Source organism: Lithobates pipiens, unplaced genomic scaffold (genome assembly GCF_037356315.1).
Source record: "Lithobates pipiens isolate NorthernLeopardFrog02 unplaced genomic scaffold, aLitPip1_a1.2 Scaffold_8, whole genome shotgun sequence".
NCBI classification, from domain to species: Eukaryota; Metazoa; Chordata; class Amphibia; order Anura; family Ranidae; genus Lithobates; species Lithobates pipiens.
Genome location: NW_027507903.1, coordinates 617,461,925 through 617,482,067, shown reverse-complemented (window position 1 = coordinate 617,482,067; position 20,143 = coordinate 617,461,925). Strand labels below are relative to the sequence as shown.

The following is a 20,143-nucleotide window of genomic DNA, read 5'->3' as shown; positions in this document are numbered from 1 at the left end:
CATCTCCCCCATCCCATGTCCTCCTCTTCCAGTCTCATCCCATGTCCTACACCTTCAGTCCCATCTCCTCCATCCCATGTCTTCCTCCTCCTCTAGTACCATCTTCTCCATCCCATGTCCTCCTACTCCAGTCCCATCTCCCCCATCCCATGTCCTCCTCTTTCAGTCTCATCTCCCCCATCCCATGTCCTCTCACTCCTCCAGTCATATCTCCTCCATCCCATTTCCTCCTCCTCCTCCATCTCATGTCCTCCTCCTCCAGTCCCATCTTCTCCATCCCATGTGCTCCTCCTCCAGTCTCATCTTCTCCATCCCATGTGCTCCTCTAGTCCCATGTCATCCATTCCATGTCTTTCTCCTCCTCCAGACTCATCTCCTGCCCCCACATGTGGGGGGGGCAGTGTGACAGGACGGAGGGCAGCAGGACAGGAGGGGGGCAGTGTCACTCTGATCATACACCTTGGGAAGCACCAGTCCTCCCAGTTCTCACCTGTCCTGCAGGGGCTCCTCCATATGGTGTCAATGGAGAGGATCTGGTGCCAGGAGGGGTAGCTGAGCCTGTGTCCCATCTCCACCAGGATTTCTGGTGGCAGTTGCAAAAAAAGAGCAGAGAAGCTCCTCTACCCTGACCTCCTATTCTTCTTCCTCCTTCTCCATGGGGCCATCTTCCGGCACTCCCTGGTCTGACCCACCTTACACAGCTGGGTGCACACCGCCATTCTGACTGGAGCCTGCCTCACAGCAGGCCCCAACCGCTCCCTGCACACATCTGGGATCCACCTTGGGACCATCGGGCCCCCTACATGTTGTGTATGGGCTGTCCTCCCCTGATGGCAGTCTTGACCCCTTGATATGTTTTGAATGGTAAGGTAAGGCATCTGGAACTGCAGATCTATCACATCTGTAGATATGAAAAACACAAATGGATGCAGCTCAGTAGTCATTATTACACCATTAAAGGTACAGAGGGAGTACCTGAGTTTGACTTGGTATCAGTCATGTGGCCGGTCCCACTGGTTATATGTTATCTGTTATATTTCCTTCCTTGGAGCCCTTTTGGTTGTTTCTGACCACTGCAGACCGTGAAAATCCCACAAGAGCTGTAGTTTTGGCATTGCTCTGACCCAGTCGTCTTGCCATTGCAATTTGGCCCTTGTCAAAGTCGCTTGAATCCTTACGCCTGTCCAATATTTCTGCTTTCAACAGATCAACTTCAGGGACAACATGTTCACTTGCTGCCTTATATATCTCACCTACTTTGAGATGCCTTTGTAATGAGCTAATAAATATTATTCACTTTACCTGTGAGTTATTATGATGTTATGGCTAATCAGCGTATCATCTATACATATTTAAGTGATTATTTGGTTTCGTGGGACGTTGTATGTACAGTACAGTTTTATTGATTTAAATGTAAAGCACTTACACCTGAAAGAGTCACTGTTTCTTGGGTGCCCTGTTCCTGTACCCACAACTATGCAAATGGCACCACACACTCTGATACACTTGGCTGGGTGGAGAATATTTACTATAGATGTTTATACAGGACCCCAGTAACAAAAGAGATATGAACTACAGTATTGACACAGCAAATAGTTAAAATGACATTAAAGGTTAATTAAAAAAAAAAGAGAAGAAGAAGAAGAAAAAAACATCATATTTATTTGTTCTGTGCAGTGGTTTTCACAGAGCAGCCCAAATCCTCCTCTTTTTGGGCCCCCCGCCAATGCTCCTGGCTCCTCCTCCTCCGCTAGTGCCCTCAATAGCAAGCCGCTTGCTCTGGGGGCACTGGTACATGCAAGCTCTGGAGCCCCGCTTTATGCGACCATAAGACACATAGAGCCGTGGCCAATCCAATGATTCCTGCTGCTGTCTCAGACCAATGAGGAATGAGAGACCCAGGAAAAGCTCCGCTCTCGTACACTTCGCTGGATCAGGAGAGATCTCAGGTTAGTGTTAGGGGGGTGCTACACACAGAAGGTTTATTAACAAACATGTCATACTTACCTGCTCTGTTTGTACAGAGAGCGGCCCCAATCCTCCTTTTCTGGGGTCCCCCAGAAACACTCCTGGCTCCTCCTTTTTGGTGAGTGCCCCACAACGAGCCGATTTCCATGGGAGCACCTGTGCGGACATGCTCCCGAGTCCTGCTGCGTCCTTTGACACAGACAGCAGGACTCGGCCCCAGCTCCCATTTCACTGGATTTGATTGACAGCAGCAGGATCCAATGGCTCCTACTGCTATCAATCTATCCAATGAGGACCCGAGACAGCCGCTGGAGCTGCTGGGCTTGTCCTCGATGCTGGAACAATCGAGTTCAGGTAAGTATTAGAGGGGCTCTGGGGGTTGCTGCAGTACAGAAGGTTTTTCACCTTAATGCATAGCATGCATTAAGGTGAAAAATTTGAGACTTTACAACCACTTTAAATCATAGCAAGAAATTTACTACAAGTAGGTGCACAGTAGCAAGATATATAATGAACCTCAAACAATTTGTGTAGAGAGCAACCCCTCCTAAACGCTATACTGGGGCAATCCTAACTAAGGAGAGTTATACTACATAAGAGTTCAGCAGTCTGTAATATACTATTTTCTGCTTGCCAGCTTGTTGGGGCCCAACTCTTTTGGGCCATAACACTCAGGATCCCAGATAGCAAGCAGTTGTGCTGCAAGTTTGATAATGACTTGCTAAGCTATTGCTAGACCTGACAAACTTCACAAGTTTGTTGCACAATTGCAGCAAGTCCGCATTGTATGACTCCAGATCAACTTTCTTTGCAAACATTCTGCAAGTCTGCTGCAAGTTCTGGTTCAGTTATGTTGTGCAGTAGTCATCCCACCACAGGCGGCACTGTGGTTGGTATTTCATGCTGAAGTCTTGCAGAGCTCTTGCTGTAGAATTACCACTGCAACTTTGCTCTTGCTAGAGACTTTCCATGCAAATTTGCTACAAATTGGAAAAGTGTCAGCTAGAATTTGTGCTTCAAGTGCTCTGCAAGTGTACAACTTGCCAGTGAAAATGTCCAGCAAATTAATAGACTTACAATTCAACACTGTCAAAAATGTGTAGCAAGTTATCCTTGCTAGCTGGGATAATGTCCCCTCAATCACAGGTAAAGGCACTGGCTGTCATGTACCAGTTAGTGGTGCTTGAGATCATGATGGTAGCCATTTGCACTATTCCTATCGAGGCGCCCATGGTGGTGCAGACAGGGAATGCTTGGGCAGTGGAAGGGAGTAAGTGAAAACTTGAATTTGGAGAAACTGAGGTTGGATGAGCAAAAGCGACAAGTTTGGTTACAAGCCAATTTCAGCAACAACCAGGAAGCTAGGTAGAGAAACACAATCAGAATCCAGGTCAAAGGCAGGCAGGGATTGGCAGTATGCTAGTAGTGAGGTACAAAAACAGCAGGGTGAATCTTAGTCAAAAGTTGGTCACAAGGGGCCAGTAGCTAACATAAGGAGGCAAGGAGAATTCAAAGAGAAGTCAGACAGAACCAGGTCAGTAGCAGGATCAAACAGACTTTTAGGAACATGAGTCACAAGGATAAAGCTTCAGACCACCCAGCAATGACACTAAGCAGGATCTGTGAGCATGCCTATGTGTCCACATGTGGTGCATGTGCATGCTTTTTCTTGCCAGTCCAGTTACATTTGCTCAAGCGTACAGGGACTTGAAAAAGTATTCATAAATGTATTTTATTGGGATTTTATGTGATAGACCAACACAAAGTGGCACACAATTTTGACGTGGAAAGAAAATGATAAATGGTTTTCAAAATATTTTACAAATAAATACAATGCTGTGAAAAAGTTTTTGCCCGCATCCTGATTTTAATTTTTTTTGCATATTTCTCAAAGCACTGTATAAGCACAAGCCCATCTATGAGAATGAAAATGAGCATGGATGCCCTACGGTTCCTGACACTGGCTTTCTAATACTTTTAGATAACACTCTTTTGTCAAAGTGTAGTGGGGATTGGCCAGCGGCCTCTCACCAACTCCTGTGGTAGCAGGTGGTTTCCCTCTGTTCACTGTTCACATTCCATTCCTCTGTGTGGTTGGTAGACCCAGCAGGCTATGCAAGTCTTCAAGAAGGACGGCAACATACACAATGAAACTACAGCTGCTCTGCTCCCTGTCAGCTACAAACCGGAGCTACACAAATTAATTTGATGAATAGAATAAGTAGCGCTGCATTTTTTAGGTTTAGATCTTAGAAAGCCTGTAATCATTATTACACATTTAAATGTACAGAGTGAGTACTTGTGTTTTATTGCAGCAAAATCAGATTTTGTTGATTTATGTTTTAATGGGCTCTTCATTTTTATATTTTGGTAGGTTTTGACTTGTGTTCTGCCCTATGAAAAGTAATTCAAGGCAGCAATTGTAAACACTGGCCATCATCACGTCCACTAATGTCAAGTCACTTGTATTCTTTTTAAATATTTGTCTTGGATAGGTAGGATCCTCTGGCGAATAGGGATCCCCCACCATGCGCAGCCAGGCACACCACTTTTTCACAGCACTCTCAAGTCAAGAAACAGTCCGGCAGATTTTTTTTTTTTTGTTTTTTTAGGTGTTAAAGAGGGAGTCCACCTACAAAAAAATTATTGAAAGCCAGCAGCTACAAATACTGCAGCTGTTGACTTTTAATAAATGGATACTTACCTGTCCCAGGGTCCAGCGTTTTCGGCAGCCAAAGCCAAGCAATTGCTCGGTTCTCGGCTACTGCCGCCGCCATTCTCATTGAGGGAATCATGAAGTGAAGCCTTGTCGGCTTCACTTCCCGGTTCCCTACTGCGCATGCGCGAGTCGTGCTGCACGTTGTACGTTGGACCTGTGTGTTTCTCAGGAGACAGCGGGGGGAGTGCGGGAAGGGGCGTGACTCCCGTGTAGGGATGAGCTTCGTGTTCGAGTCGAACGCATGTTCGACTCGAACATCGGTCGTTCGTGCGTTCGCCGAATTCCGAACGTTTGGGCCGTTCGCGGCAAAATTCGTGTGGCCCACAATGCACTGCGATGGCGCAATGCATTGCTGTCTCACGATTGGCCAAGCATGCACTGTGACCCCGCATGCTTGGCCAATCGCAGCGCCAGTAGCGGGAAGAGCAATGGTTGGTCACAGGCATCCTGCCTGGGGCCAATCATAGCTCAGACAGTGTAGTGCACGCCCCACACTATATAAAGCTGCCTTTCAGGCGGCCTCGTGTAGTGTTTGTTAGCATCTGAAGCAGTGGGTGTTCTGTGTACCTTCAACACAGTTACACACCAATCGTTTTTGGCTGATTTACTATTTTGCTCTTGTGTAGTGGTTACTGTCTGTGCCCTGACCGCAGTATACACCACTATATTCACCTCACCTATATAGCTAGTGATCTAGCTTTAATAATAGAGCTTGCAGTCAGTAGTGTTAGTGCGTGCTGTCTGCGTGCTCTGTACCCAGTACATACCACTATATACACCTACATAGCTGTTCTCTATTTGAGCCCGATTGTCATTGGCTGGAGTTATTGGAAGTTGTCTGTGCCTCCAGCACAGCACAGTATACAGCTGTATATGCCCCTTTAACTCTGCTGTTTTCTTGTTATTGTCTGCGTGCCCTGACCGCAGTATACACCGTGATATTCACCTCACCTATATAGCTAGTGGTCCATCTTTAACAATAGAGCTTGCAGTCAGCAGTGTCACTCAGGAGATAGTGCGTGCTGTGTGCCTGCTCTGTACCCAGTACATACCGCTATTATCCACCTACATAGCTGTTCTCTATTTGGGCCCGATTGACATCTGCTGGAGTTATTGGAAGTTGTGTGTGCCTCCAGCACAGCACAGTATACAGCTGTATATACCCCTTTAACTCTGCTGTTTTCTTGTTATTGTCTGCGTGCCCTGACCGCAGTATACACCGTGATATTCACCTCACCTATATAGCTAGTGGTCCATCTTTAACAATAGAGCTTGCAGTCAGCAGTGTCACTCAGGAGATAGTGCGTGCTGTGTGCCTGCTCTGTACCCAGTACATACCGCTATTATCCACCTACATAGCTGTTCTCTATTTGGGCCCGATTGACATCTGCTGGAGTTATTGGAAGTTGTGTGTGCCTCCAGCACAGCACAGTATACAGCTGTATATACCCCTTTAACTCTGCTGTTTTCTTGTTATTGTCTGCGTGCCCTGACCGCAGTATACACCGTGATATTCACCTCACCTATATAGCTAGTGGTCCATCTTTAACAATAGAGCTTGCAGTCAGCAGTGTCACTCAGGAGATAGTGCGTGCTGTGTGCCTGCTCTGTACCCAGTACATACCGCTATTATCCACCTACATAGCTGTTCTCTATTTGGGCCCGATTGACATCTGCTGGAGTTATTGGAAGTTGTGTGTGCCTCCAGCACAGCACAGTATACAGCTGTATATACCCCTTTAACTCTGCTGTTTTCTTGTTATTGTCTGCGTGCCCTGACCGCAGTATACACCGTGATATTCACCTCACCTATATAGCTAGTGGTCCATCTTTAACAATAGAGCTTGCAGTCAGCAGTGTCACTCAGGAGATAGTGCGTGCTGTGTGCCTGCTCTGTACCCAGTACATACCGCTATTATCCACCTACATAGCTGTTCTCTATTTGGGCCCGATTGACATCTGCTGGAGTTATTGGAAGTTGTGTGTGCCTCCAGCACAGCACAGTATACAGCTGTATATACCCCTTTAACTCTGCTGTTTTCTTGTTATTGTCTGCGTGCCCTGACCGCAGTATACACCGTGATATTCACCTCACCTATATAGCTAGTGGTCCATCTTTAACAATAGAGCTTGCAGTCAGCAGTGTCACTCAGGAGATAGTGCGTGCTGTGTGCCTGCTCTGTACCCAGTACATACCGCTATTATCCACCTACATAGCTGTTCTCTATTTGGGCCCGATTGACATCTGCTGGAGTTATTGGAAGTTGTGTGTGCCTCCAGCACAGCACAGTATACAGCTGTATATACCCCTTTAACTCTGCTGTTTTCTTGTTATTGTCTGCGTGCCCTGACCGCAGTATACACCGTGATATTCACCTCACCTATATAGCTAGTGGTCCATCTTTAACAATAGAGCTTGCAGTCAGCAGTGTCACTCAGGAGATAGTGCGTGCTGTGTGCCTGCTCTGTACCCAGTACATACCGCTATTATCCACCTACATAGCTGTTCTGTATTTGGGCCCGATTGGCATCTGCTGGAGTTATTGGAAGTTGTGTGTGCTTCCAGCACAGCACAGTATACATCTGTATATACCCCTTTAACTCTGCTGTTCTATAAAAAAGGCATCTGCAGGAGTTAGTGGGTGTTGTGTGCCTCCAGCACAATATAAACTACCCAGCTACTGTTTTACCCAACTCCCTTCAGGACATTACCATGTCTGGAAGGCCAGCAAGGAGAGGCAGACAGGCGCGAGCCGATAAAAGAGGGCAAGCAGGCTCTGTGTCTAGAGACAACAGTGCTGGTCGGGGACGCGGTGCATTGTCATCAGCACGTGGCCATGGGACATGCTTGTCCTTCTTTTCTGCAGCTGGACATGTTGAACCGCAACATGCCAACGACTTGGTAGAGTGGATGACCAAGCCCTCTTCATCCTCCTCATCCTCTCTCACCCAGTCTCAGGGTAGTAGAAAAGCAGCTGCCAACACATCGTCGTCCCTCCTCTCAATGTCATCATCAGTGACTCCTTCCCTAGACCCACCACGTCCTCCTGAGGAGTCTCCTGAACTCTTTGAGCACAGTGTTGGGTACATGCTCCAGGAGGATGCCCAGTGTTTGGTGGGCTCTGATGATGACACTCAGCTAGAGGAAGGCTGTAGCGTGAGCACAGAGAGAGGGGATGCTCAAGAAGGACAGCAATCTGGCAGTAATGTTCCACAAGCTGCAGCATACTGCCAGGTTTGCTACAGCGATGAAGAGGGAGGGGATGATGAGGGCACTGACTCCACGTGGGTGCCTGGAAGGAGGGAGGAGGAGGAGGAGGAGGAGGAGGAGGCACATGTCCAACGAGGCAGGATGCCCTCCGGGGGCCAGCTTAGGGGCAGCACACCGACTGAATCACACCGCAGAGCTCCGCCTGCGCAGAGCGCTTCCTCTGCGCAGAGCGCTTCCTCTGCGCGTTATTCTAAAAGTTCTTTGGTGTGGGCCTTTTTTGAGACGAGTGCATCAGATCGCACCGCTGCTATTTGCAACATATGTCTCAAGCGTATCTCACGTGGCCAAAACATCAGCCGCTTGGGCACCACATGCTTGACCAGACATATGTTGACCTGCCATGCAGCTCGTTGGCAAGCATACCTCAAAGACCCACACCAAAGAACAAAGCGGACCTCTCCTTGCTCCTCATCAGCTGGCATCTCCAACCCCACTAGACCTTCAGTCCTCTCTGAAACCTGCTCTGAGAGGAATGAAGGTGTAGAATTAGGTGTGTCACAGCCAAGTGCTTCCGGGAACTCTGCTAGTGGTACATCCACGTCCGATTATAGCAGACAAATGTCCCTGCCCCAGCTGCTGGACCGGCGGAAGAAATTTACTCCCAGCCATCCACATGCCCAGCGGTTGAATGCTAGCTTGGCTAAATTGCTAGCACTTCAACTGCTGCCTTTTCAGTTGGTAGATTCGGCCCCCTTCCGTGAGTTTGTACAATGTGCGGTTCCTCAGTGGCAGGTCCCCAAACGCCACTTTTTCTCACGGAAGGCAATTCCGGCTCTCTACCGGCATGTGGAAGGCAATGTCCTTGCCTCGCTGGACAGGGCGGTCAGCGGTATGGTGCATATTACCGCTGACTCATGGTCCAGCAGGCATGGACAGGGACGTTACCTGTCTTTCACGGCCCATTGGGTCACTCTTCTGGCTGCTGGGAAGGATGCAGGACAAGGTGCAGTAGTATTGGAGGTTGTTCCGCCACCACGCCTCCAAAATGCTACTATTGGTTGTGACACACCTCTCTCCTCCACCCCCTCCTCTTCTTCTTCCTCCACGGCCTCTTCCAGTGCTCTGTCCTCAGAACCAGCGGTGCTCCGTAGGCGTTGCAGGGGCTACGCAAGTACGCAGGCAAAACGATGCCATGCCGTGCTTGCGCTGGTTTGTTTGGGGGACAGGAGCCACACTGGGGCGGATGTTTTGTCAGCTCTGCAGGGGCAGGCCGAGAGGTGGTTGACGCCACGCCAGCTTAAGCCAGGAATGGTGGTTTGCGACAATGGCACCAACCTCCTCTCCGCCCTCCGACAGGGACAACTGACCCATGTGCCCTGTGTAGCTCACGTCCTTAACCTGGTGGTGCAGCGGTTCTTGGGCAGGTACCCCGGCTTACAGGATGTCCTGAAACAGGCCAGGAGAGTCTGTGTGCATTTCCGCCGATCATTTAATGCCTGTGCTCGGCTGGCTGAGCTCCAAAAGGAGTTGAACCTGCCCAAGAACCGCCTTATATGTGACATGCCCACCAGATGGAACTCAACATTGGCCATGCTGCAGCGGCTGCACACGCAGCAGAGGGCCATCAATGAGTACCTGTGCGACTACGGCACCAGGACAGGGTCAGGAGAGCTTGGTTTTTTCTCACCACGCCAGTGGGGCATGATCAGGGATGCATGCACTGTCCTGTCACCGTTTGAGGAGGCCACAAGGATGGTGAGCAGTGACAGTGCATGCATCAGTGACACTATACCTCTTGTCCACCTCTTGGAGCATACGCTGCGTGGAATAATGGACAGGGCACTTGAGGCAGAACAGAGGCAGGAAGAGGAGGACTTCCTTGCCTCTCAAGGCCCCCTTTATCCAGACAGTGTTCCTGCTGTGCCACCCATCACACAGGAAGAGGGTGAGGAGGAGGAAGAGGAGGAGGAGGATGATTGTGTCAGCATGGAGGTGGAGGCTGGCACTCAGCATCAGCAGCAGCAGTCTTATAGGGATGATTTACAGTCCCAAGAAACACGTGGACTTGTACGTGGCTGGGAGGAGGTAGCTGCGGATCATGTTGTCCTTAGTGACCCAGAGGACTCCGGACCGAATGCCTCAGCTAACCTACGCTGCATGGCCTCCCTGATCCTGCAAAGCCTGCGGAAGGATCCTCGTATTTTTCGGATCAAGGAGAGGGACCATTACTGGCTGGCCACTCTCCTTGATCCACGGTACAAGGGTAAGGTTGCCGACCTTATCTTGCCATCGCAGAGGGAGCAGAGGATGAGACATCTCCGGGAGGCCTTGCAGAAAGCTCTGTGCAACGCGTTCCCAGAGACTGGGAGGTCACAAACTCCTGGTCCTGGACAACGTGTTGCTGAGGCATCAGTCAGAAGGAGCGGTGGAGAAGGTGGCCGTCTGACTGATGCGTTCAGACAATTTTTTAGTCCGCAGCCCCAAGGTATGATTGGTTCCAGCACCCATCGCCAGCGTCTAATTTACATGGTGCAGGAATACCTAGGGGCAAGGTCAGACTTGGACACCTTTCCCACTGAAAATCCTCTGGCTTACTGGGTCTTGAGGATGGATCACTGGCCAGAGCTTGCACAGTATGCAATTGAGCTCCTGGCCTGTCCTGCATCCAGCGTTCTTTCGGAACGCACCTTCAGTGCTGCTGGTGGCTTCGTTACCGATCACAGGGTGCGCCTGTCCACCGAATCAGTTGATCGACTGACCTTCATCAAGATGAATCAGTCTTGGATCACCCACAGCTACCAAGCACCTGAAGCTGATGTAACCGAATAATTTTTTTTGAAATACCACATCCCTTCAAGACTGCCTATGCTGATGCTGAGTGACTGTCCTGTTATGTTGATTGTCTATCCTCTTCCTCCTCCGCTGATATGTTGGAAGAACATTTTTGGTTCTGGGTGATGCCAGCAGCCCAATTTTTCTGCCCCTGTTTAACAGGGGTGTTTAAGTACAATTTTTGATGCAATGCTTTGCAGCAGGGCTAATTCCTGCAAAAAAACTAGAGTGTATGTCAGAGGTTGCAGTGTGATGGCACCAGTGCCTAAGGCCCAATTTTTCTGCCCCTGTTTAACAGGGGCGTTTAAGTACAATTTTTGATGCAATGCTTTGCAGCAGGGCTAATTCCTGCAAAAAAACTAGAGTGTATGGCAGAGGTTGCAGTGTGATGGCACCAGTGCCTAAGGCCCAATTTTTCTGCCCCTGTTTAACAGGGGCGTTTAAGTACAATTTTTGATGCAATGCTTTGCAGCAGGGCTAATTCCTGCAATAAAACTAGAGTGTATGGCAGAGGTTGCAGTGTGATGGCACCAGTGCCTAAGGCCCAATTTTTCTGCCCCTGTTTAACAGGGGCGTTTAAGTACAATTTTTGATGCAATGCTTTGCAGCAGGGCTAATTCCTGCAATAAAACTAGAGTGTATGACAGAGGTTGCAGTGTGATGGCACCAGTGCCTAAGGCCCAATTTTTCTGCCCCTGTTTAACAGGGACATGTAATTACAATTCTTGATATAATATTTCACAGGAGGGCCCCTTCCTGTGCCCACCCAGAGTAACTGTGAGGACTTATAGTGTTGTGGCACCAGCACCACAACCACCAAAGGTCAATTTTTCTACCACTGTTCAACAATGGCATGTAATTACAATTCTTGATATAATCGTTCACAGCAGGGCGCTCCAGCGGCCACCAAGAGTCACTTTGAGGGCTTACAATGTTGTTGCAAAACCAACACCTTGTTCCGCCATTTCTGCAGAGCATATAGGGCAGGCCCCTACTTTCAAACATCCAATTTACAAACATCTCCTACTTGCAAACGGAAGGAGACAACCGCAAGTGAGATGAAAAAAGATGGACGACAAAACAAATTATACAGGGGTGATAACCCTTCCCTATGTTTTCCAAAAAGCTTAAAGATATTTTTTTTGACTGGAGCTACACTTTAAAAATGTACCGCTTGAAAATGACAAACAGATTCAACTTAACACAACAAACCTACACAGTCCCTGTCTTGTTTGCACCGCCTGTATACTGCTGTTCTGAGTATATAGGGCCTGGGGGCCACACGCATTTCCTTTTTTTTATATGGGTACGGGGTTCCCCTTAATATGCGTACAAGACCCAAATAGGCTGGTAATGGGCAGGGAGGGCTACCCATGCCATTTTTCTGAATGATTTTCAACCATATTACAGGAACCAGATATAACATTAAAACCGCAAGCAGTTTTAAATGGTGTTATTTCCGTTTAATGTCATTTTGTGCAGGGACTGTTCTAAACACGGGAAACACGTGGCACTTCACAGGCATACTATAGACACCCCCCAGGCACCATATTTAAAGGAATATTTCACTTTTTTTTTTTCACTTTAATCGTCATTAAAATCAGTGCTCCCGCCAAAACGGTAGTCTTTAAAACTTTTTTTTGCAGTGACCCATGTCCCCTGAGGCAGGAGGCAGATCGCCAAACCCTTTTTAGCACACTATCCTGCATATTAGCCGTTAAAATTAGCACTTTCCAATTCGAACGTTCGAGTCCCATAGACTTCAATGGGGTTCTAACGTTCGTGCCGAACGCGGGGGTCGTTCGCAAGTTCTGGTGCGAACCGAACCGGGGGGTGTTCGGCTCATCCCTGCTCCCGTGGGAGTCTATTCCCGGAAGTGGGTGCAGATACCTGTATTATACAGGTATCTGCACCCCCCTCCCCCCTGAAAGGTGCCATTAGTGGCACCGGAGGGGGGGAGGAATCCAATCAGCGATGGGGTAAGTGGTAATATGGGATGCCCACTTGACTTTAGCAAACTCTTCAGGGACAACTTTGCTATGTACAGTCTATTTACACACTCCTCAGCTTCCTCCAGCACACCACTTTCTTTCTTGCAGAACAACTTCTTAGACCCAATTGGCACACTGTTAGCCCTTGTACACATGGTCGGAGATTCCGATGGAATGTGTCCTATCGGACCGTTTTGTCGGATATTCCGACTGTGTGTGGCCTCCATCGGACTGTTTTTCCAACTTGCCGATAAAATTTTTCAACAAAATGCTCCGATCGGACATACTCCGATCATGTGTAGCCTACTCCGACGGACAAAGTGCCACGCATGCTCAGATCAAATTCCTAGACCAAAGCTATTGGCTACTATCCTGAACGTAGTCCCGTCGTAACAAAATAACGTCATCACGTTATGTACAATCGGATTTTCCGACAACTTTGTCCGACCGTGTGTATGCAACAGTTTCGGACAAAATCCGTCGGACGAAATCCATCGGACAAAATCCAACGGATTTGGTTGTCAGAATGTCCGACCGTGTGTACAAGGGCTAAGATGATAAGACAGAAAGGCATTGGTCAGATAGCGCAAAGCCCCATTACAGGCAGGGACTGCGGGCCCCTTTTTGTGTGTAGAAAAGTCTCAGTATCCAGCTGTCCTCCTGTGGCTAGTGATCCCAGCATCACCTCTTCAGGCGCTGCCAGCCCACCTGGCTGCAGTTGTCCCTTTCTAAAACTGGCAATCCTCTCAGGCTGTTTCTCAGTCCTTCCAGACTGTCTCACTCACCAGCCACCCAGCTGTCTTCTCCTTGCAGATCTCCTGGACATGCTCGCTGGCTCTAGATGCCCTCACATCTTCTCCCATGCCACTGGATAGGACTCCTCCTTGTCACCTGAGCTCCCAGACCTGAGGTCACCCTCTCCCCTGACTAGGGGGCTACCCTCAAGGGCCTCTGGCAGCCTCCTCAGTGTACCATCTCCAGCTTCCACCCAAACTCCACTGCCCCTGCTGGCCTGACCCCGAGTATTTAAGAGCTCCCTCTCCCTGCCAACCCATTTGGCCAGGGATTCGTTGGGACCCCCATGAATACTCGAGGTAGCTCTCCCTCCCATTCTTCTGGAAGTTTCTCAAAAGTTCCAGCAAGTAGGGGGAGGTAATAGAGATGCTGCCTGATGAGTCATTCCAGCCCTCCCTGAGTCACTCAAACCCTGACCCAGAATAAACCCAGGCTTGGCTTAGTTTTAGAGATATTTAGTTTAAGGAAGTGGTGTTACATCCCTCAGTTAGGTACTGTAGATAGGTATATCTTCATGTAACATTTTCTAGATAAGTTATAGAGAAAATTGAGTTTTCTCTTAGTGGTCTACTTATAAAAAATTGAGAACATGCTCTTAATCTTTTGCTGGTGGGAATTCTGCCAGCAAAAGTCAGATGGAGCATACACACGGTCTGAATTTCCGACCAAAAGCTCACATCTGACTTTTTCTGGCGGAATTTCTGATCATGTGTACGGGGCATAACAGGTTTTCTTCTAAGATTGCCCTGTATATGGCTCCATCCATCTTCCCATCAACTCCGACCAGCTTCCCTGTCCCTGCTGAAGAAAAGCATCCCTACAACATGATGCTGCCACCACCATGTTTCACGGTGGGGATGGTGTGTTCAGGGGGATGTGCAGTGTTAGTTTTCCACCACACATAGAATTTTGCTTTTTAGTTCAAAAAGTTCAATTTTGGTCTCAACTGACCAGAGCACCTTCTTCCACATGTTTGCTGTGTCCCCCACATGGCTTCTCACAAACTTCAAACAGGACTTCTTATGGGTTTCTTGCAACAATGACTTTCTTCTTTCCACACTTCCATAAAGGTCAGATTTGTAGAGAGCACGACTAATAGTTGTCCTGTGGACAAATTCTCCCACCTGAGCTGTGGATCTCTGCAGCTCCTCCAGAGTTACCATGGGCCTCTTGGCTGCTTCTCTGATTAATGCTCTCCTTGCCCGGCCTGTCAGTTTAGGTGGATGGCCATGTCTTGGTAGGTTTGCATTGTGCCGGGCTATTTCCATTTTTGGATGATGGATTGAACAGTGCTCCGTGAGATATTCAAAGCTTGGGATATTTTTTTTATAACCTAACCCTGCTTTAAACTTCTCCACAACTTTATCCCTGACCTGTGTGGTGTGTTCCTTGGCCTTTGTGATGCTGTTTGTTCACTAAGGTTCCCTAACAAACCTCTGAGGGATTCACAGAACAGCTGTATTTATTCTGAGATTAAATTACACACAGGTGGACTCAATTTACTAATTAGGAGACTTCTGGAGGCAATGGGTTCCATTGGATTTTAGTTAGGAGTATCAGAGTAAAGGGGGCTGAATACAAATGCACACCACACTTTTCAGATATTTATTCGTAAAAAAATTTGAAAACCATTTATCATTTTCCTTTCACTTCACATTTATGTGCCGCTTTGCATTGGTCTATCAAATAAAATCCCCAAAAAATACATTTACGTTTTTGGCGTATGAATACTTTTTCAAGGCACTGTATGTTTGCTGAGTGGCTCTTTTGTTTCTTGGGGGTCAATAATTGCTGGAAGGGATCTACAGTTAAGGGAAGGGTCTACTGTTGCTGGCTGCTAGAGAGTTTAGTAATGCTTACTGCTAGAAGATCTATTATTGCTGGTGGGGGGATCTATAGTTGCTGGAGTTGATATATTCTGGCTGGAGGGGCATATTGTTGCAGGTGATCTATTGTTGCGGCAGGGGGTTTATTGTTGCTGGAGAAGCTTATGTTTGCTGGGGTACTCTCTTGTTTCTTGGGAGCCAATGGTTGCTCGAAGGGAACCGCAGTTGAGGGAAGGGTCTACTGTCGCTGGCTACTGGAGGGTTTAATCATGATGGCTGCTAGTAGATCTATTATAACTGGTGGGAGTCTTTAGTTTCTGGAGTTTATCTATTCTGGCTAGAGGGGTATATTGTTGCGGTGGGTCAATTGTTGGTAGGGGGTCCATTGTTGCTGAGGAAGTGTATTGTAGTTGTTGGGACATCTATTGTTGCTGATGTGGTCTATAGTTGCTGGGTGGATCTAATATTGGTAGGCGGTTTTTTGTTCTTGGGGGGGGTCTATTATTGCTGGGGGGGGGTCTATTGTTGCTGAAGGGATCTATTGTTGCTGAAGAGATCTATTGTTGCTGGGAGAGGGTCTATTGTTATCATTAATACATTCCATACAAATTACTTGGCACCACAAAACAATACTTGGTTGTGTATTTTCTAGAAGGGGTTGTAATGAGAGGTGGGTAGGGGATGGAACTAAGGGCTCAGAGGTGGGTAGGGGGCGGAGACAAAGGGGGACTCAGAAGTTGGGAGTGCTTGCACCTATTATTTGAGAAAAAAAGGCCTGTATAGTACCATGTGGGAGCGTTGTTGCCCCAGGACAGGAAGTCTGTTACTGGCAAGGTTATCATGTAAAAACAAAGAAGAAAAAAGCCTAAAAAACAAAAACAAATCGGCCACCACATGTAAATACTAGTAAGTAGCAATATGTTGACTTTTTGTTCTTGGGTTTATATACACTTCAATTATATCTCCTTCACTAGGTTCAACAGTCTCACAGAGAGGAGGAAACCATTTATCATGATGGTGCAGGAGTACGGCTCTCCTTTGATCCTCCTACCTGCATTCTCTTATTCAGCAAACACAGAGGTCTCCCTTCGGGTGCTCTACACCATCGAGGACTTTGACTTGAACAACAAGGTCGTCTTCTTCAAGCCAGACTACCTCAGGAACCTGACTGCTCACTGGACTAGTACAGGACTCAAGTCTGTCCGTCTTTCTTCTGGACTTATGGTGGTGAGCGTTGCAATGGAGGTTTGCGATAAAGTCACTCTCTACGGCTTTTGGCCTTTTTCCCAAGACCTTGATGGCGTTCCGATCCTTCATCACTATTTTGACAATGTCCCACCAATACCTGGCATCCATGCAATGCCTGATGAATTTTATCAGTACCTACAAATGCATGTTCAAGGATCTCTACGTCTGAACCTGGAACATTGCTAAATGTTTTGTGTAGTACAGCAAAACTAGTGTAGCCAGGTGCTGGCTACCATGGAATAACCCAGAGGACATTACCTTCATTGCTGCAGCCTGTTCCTTTTTCCCTCTAGTGCTGCACTCAGATTGTCTAAATCACACCTCTGAGCAAATAAGCAAAGGACCACCGGATTTGTAGTCTTGTGTTCAGCTATGACTGGACTGCTGAGTTCTTCTTGGACTACATTTCCCAACAAGCTGAGAATAAAGGAGGGGACTCATGGGAGAGAATTGCTCTGAGCAGGCGCACTCTCTTGTCCCCGTGATCAATCTGTGGGCATCTGAACCGCCACTCGGTTACTGTGCTTTCGGGGTTGCCAAGAGGGGTTGCCAAGAGTCTGGGAGCAATCATTGTCCCCATCTGTGAAGGATCGCATGGATTTGTGATGCCAGTAAACCCTGGGTCCTTCGTTGTGGTGAACGAGGGATCGTGTCAAGAATATCCACCCTGATTACTGAATCTACATCAATGCTACATCCATGTACTGGGTAGGGTAAAGACTCTGTATTGTTTCCTGCTGACTGCTTTCAGGATCTGGTGAGCGGGCTTGTGCCCAAGTCCTTTTCTTGTCAACAACATATGACAAATAGACAATGCATGCAGACATCATAATCCAGATTTCAGGAATTTGTCCCTTTCCACCATACCTACTATTTATTTGCTGATTGCTAGAATCTTCTACTCTTTCTTAAGGACTTCCTTTTGCTGCCTTCAGAGCTCCAAAGTGCCAGTGAAGACTGTGTTCAGTCCTGATACTTGGACTGTCTCTATACCGTTGCACTTACATCAAAAAGTCTTAAACTAGGTGTAGCACTAACCCCCGAAGGAGCTGCTGGTTAGATTTGGGATTACCGTTACCTTCTGTCTTCCTCGCTGCACGTCTAGGGGTATCCCGTGGTAATGGCCCAGTAACTTGAGAGACCGACAGGAGATCCACTTGAATGGATTTTATTTGCAAAACGTAGACAATGAACAGTCTCTTAAATTGGGATCAAAGGGTTGGAAAGGGAATTTAGATACTCTTAGTGTCAAAGTCAAAATGTTGAAGAACTTGCGTACTTTGACTGCATCCAGAGAATAGCCATTCGCAACTGAATGATCACTCAGGTTGGACAGTCCCTCTCTCACAAGGCCTAGCAGCCAACAAGGTGCTTACTCAGGAACAAGTCTCTGCCACAGACGTTGTTGTAGAATATGTAAGGAAACTTAAGCTTGAGAACACTTGTAGGATACCTGGATTCTTCAGCCAGCTTGGCGATATCCACAAGACTGGATTCTCTCGGGTACTTCAGCCCTTCCAGGCTCTTACTAAGAAACCAACCCGTAGGTGGTCTTCTGAAGAATCCTTCCCTGGAATGCTTGAAGTCACTGGGTCTCTCCCGAACCGGAGACGGGAAACAACCACCTCAGAATCCTTCCTTAGTTTCCCTGCCTCGGGCTAGCCAGCCCAGAGACATCAAAATCGGGTGGATCCACACCCCAGGCCATAGCCTTCCTGGGGGCTGGTCAGGAGGACCAGGACCATGAAGTCAGTACATTATTCTGGAACGGAACCCCGAACCACGTGACATTCGCATCTTAAATACCCTTTTTCAGAAAGCACAGCAAGAGCGCCACTCCCACTGGGCGGGCTCCGAGAGAGAGTAACTTAAGCACCTAACCAGAACATAGTTCCATGCCTGCCAGAAGAGACAGTGCCCCCTGTAGCCAGGCTGAACATTTCACAGTCCAGTCAGACTGATGCTGAAGTCTAATTTAGATAATTGTACCCAAACCAAACTGCAGTTTAGGCAATTTTAACTTTGAAAAGAACACACAGGAGCCGCCGCTACATAGGCATTAAATAAAAGCCGGCTGGCTTGATATGGCAGCCCGTCCTTTTGCAACTTTCGCAAATGCAGTGATGTCATCTGTGATGAAACATCGCTCCTCCCTATGTGTTTCATCACAGATGACTTCGTCCTGGGGCACGGGCGGCTTACTGACTCACCGCAATAAATACAATACAAGAAGCACCCACACCTCTTTCTGAGCTTTGGGCAGTCACTATATGCAATGCTCCATTTTGAAAAAGGGCAGTACCCACACATATAAGAAATGGCAAAAATATATTCCATAGCTAATTCCACTGAAAAAAAACTAAAATGAAAAAAAGTAGTTACAAAGCACAACCTCAAATTGACTATGCTAACAACCAACTATCCCTGTACAAATTGTTGCATGTATACCGTTATAGTACTTGGATCTCGTGCATCCAAGTTAATTTATACCCTTATCATTGTTATTAGGGGAAACAAAGAATTCTTCTAATTCTGTGCCAGTACCATCCCAAAGGAGGAGGCTATCATCTATATACCAAGCCCACAGTATCGAATGAGGATTCCGTTGGGCATTGATGATGTCCTCTCATTTGGCCATAAAAAGATTGGACAAGCTAGAGGTATATTTAGCCCCCATGGCCACTCCCCTATCTTGGTGTAAAAATTGGCCATTTAACCAAAAATATTTGTGTGTAGCTGCAAATTCTAAAAGTTCCATGACAAACCTCAACTGATCAGATGGTAATCCAGAATGTAGCTGTAAATAATATCTCACTGCTGCTAAACCTAAATTATGTGGTAAAATTGTATACTGGGATGTGACGCCAGCTGTCACCAGCCACATATCCTCTTTAGGACTATAGTAAGAAATTAAGTTGATAACATGTTTGGTATCTTTTAGGTATGAGGGCATTTTTTGCTCCAAAGTTTGTAAGAAAAAGTCTATATACCTGCCCATCTGGGATGTAGCCGAGTCAATGCTACTGACTATAGGACGCCCCGGGGGCAATAAAAACTCTTGTGGATTTCAGGCAAATAATAAAGGCTCGGGGTATAAGGGGCTTTAGGTACCAAGAATTTTTTTATTTAAGAGATTACCGTATATACTCGAGTATAAGCCGAGATTTTCAGCCTCTTTTTTGAGGCTGAAAGTGCCCCCTCGGCTTATACTCGAGTCGCCGCTGTCTGACTGCTCGATCAGCGTATCGAGCAGACAGACGGCGGACATTAATTTTCAAAAGCCGCGCCTCCTTCTCCGCCTCCGCCTGTGATAGGCGGAACACTGAATTTCCCAGCAGTCAGTGTTCCGCCTATCACGGACATCCGCTCATTCTCATACTACGGACGAGTATGAGAGGATGTCTGTGATAGGCGGAACACAGGCTGCTGGGAAATTGAGTGTTCCGCCTATCACAGGCGGAGGCGGAATTTTGAATTGTAGAATGGCCGCCGAGAAGAGCAGCGATCCATCGGCACGGGACGGAGGAGGCACGGCACGGCACGGGACGGAGGA

At 47.6% G+C, this 20,143-nt stretch overlaps 1 protein-coding gene across 1 annotated transcript in view; it reads left to right on the top strand.

Annotated features, from left to right (window-relative positions):
* LOC143961422 (alpha-2,8-sialyltransferase 8F-like) overlaps positions 1–17,127 on the top strand; it is a 33,048-nt gene extending 15,921 nt beyond the window's left edge. The window contains exon 7 of the mRNA XM_077470706.1: positions 16,317–17,127. Coding sequence (XP_077326832.1) covers positions 16,317–16,776 — 460 coding nt within the window. The 3' untranslated portion in view covers positions 16,777–17,127. The remainder of the gene's footprint in view (positions 1–16,316) is intronic.
* Positions 17,128–20,143: the final 3,016 nt, after the last annotated feature.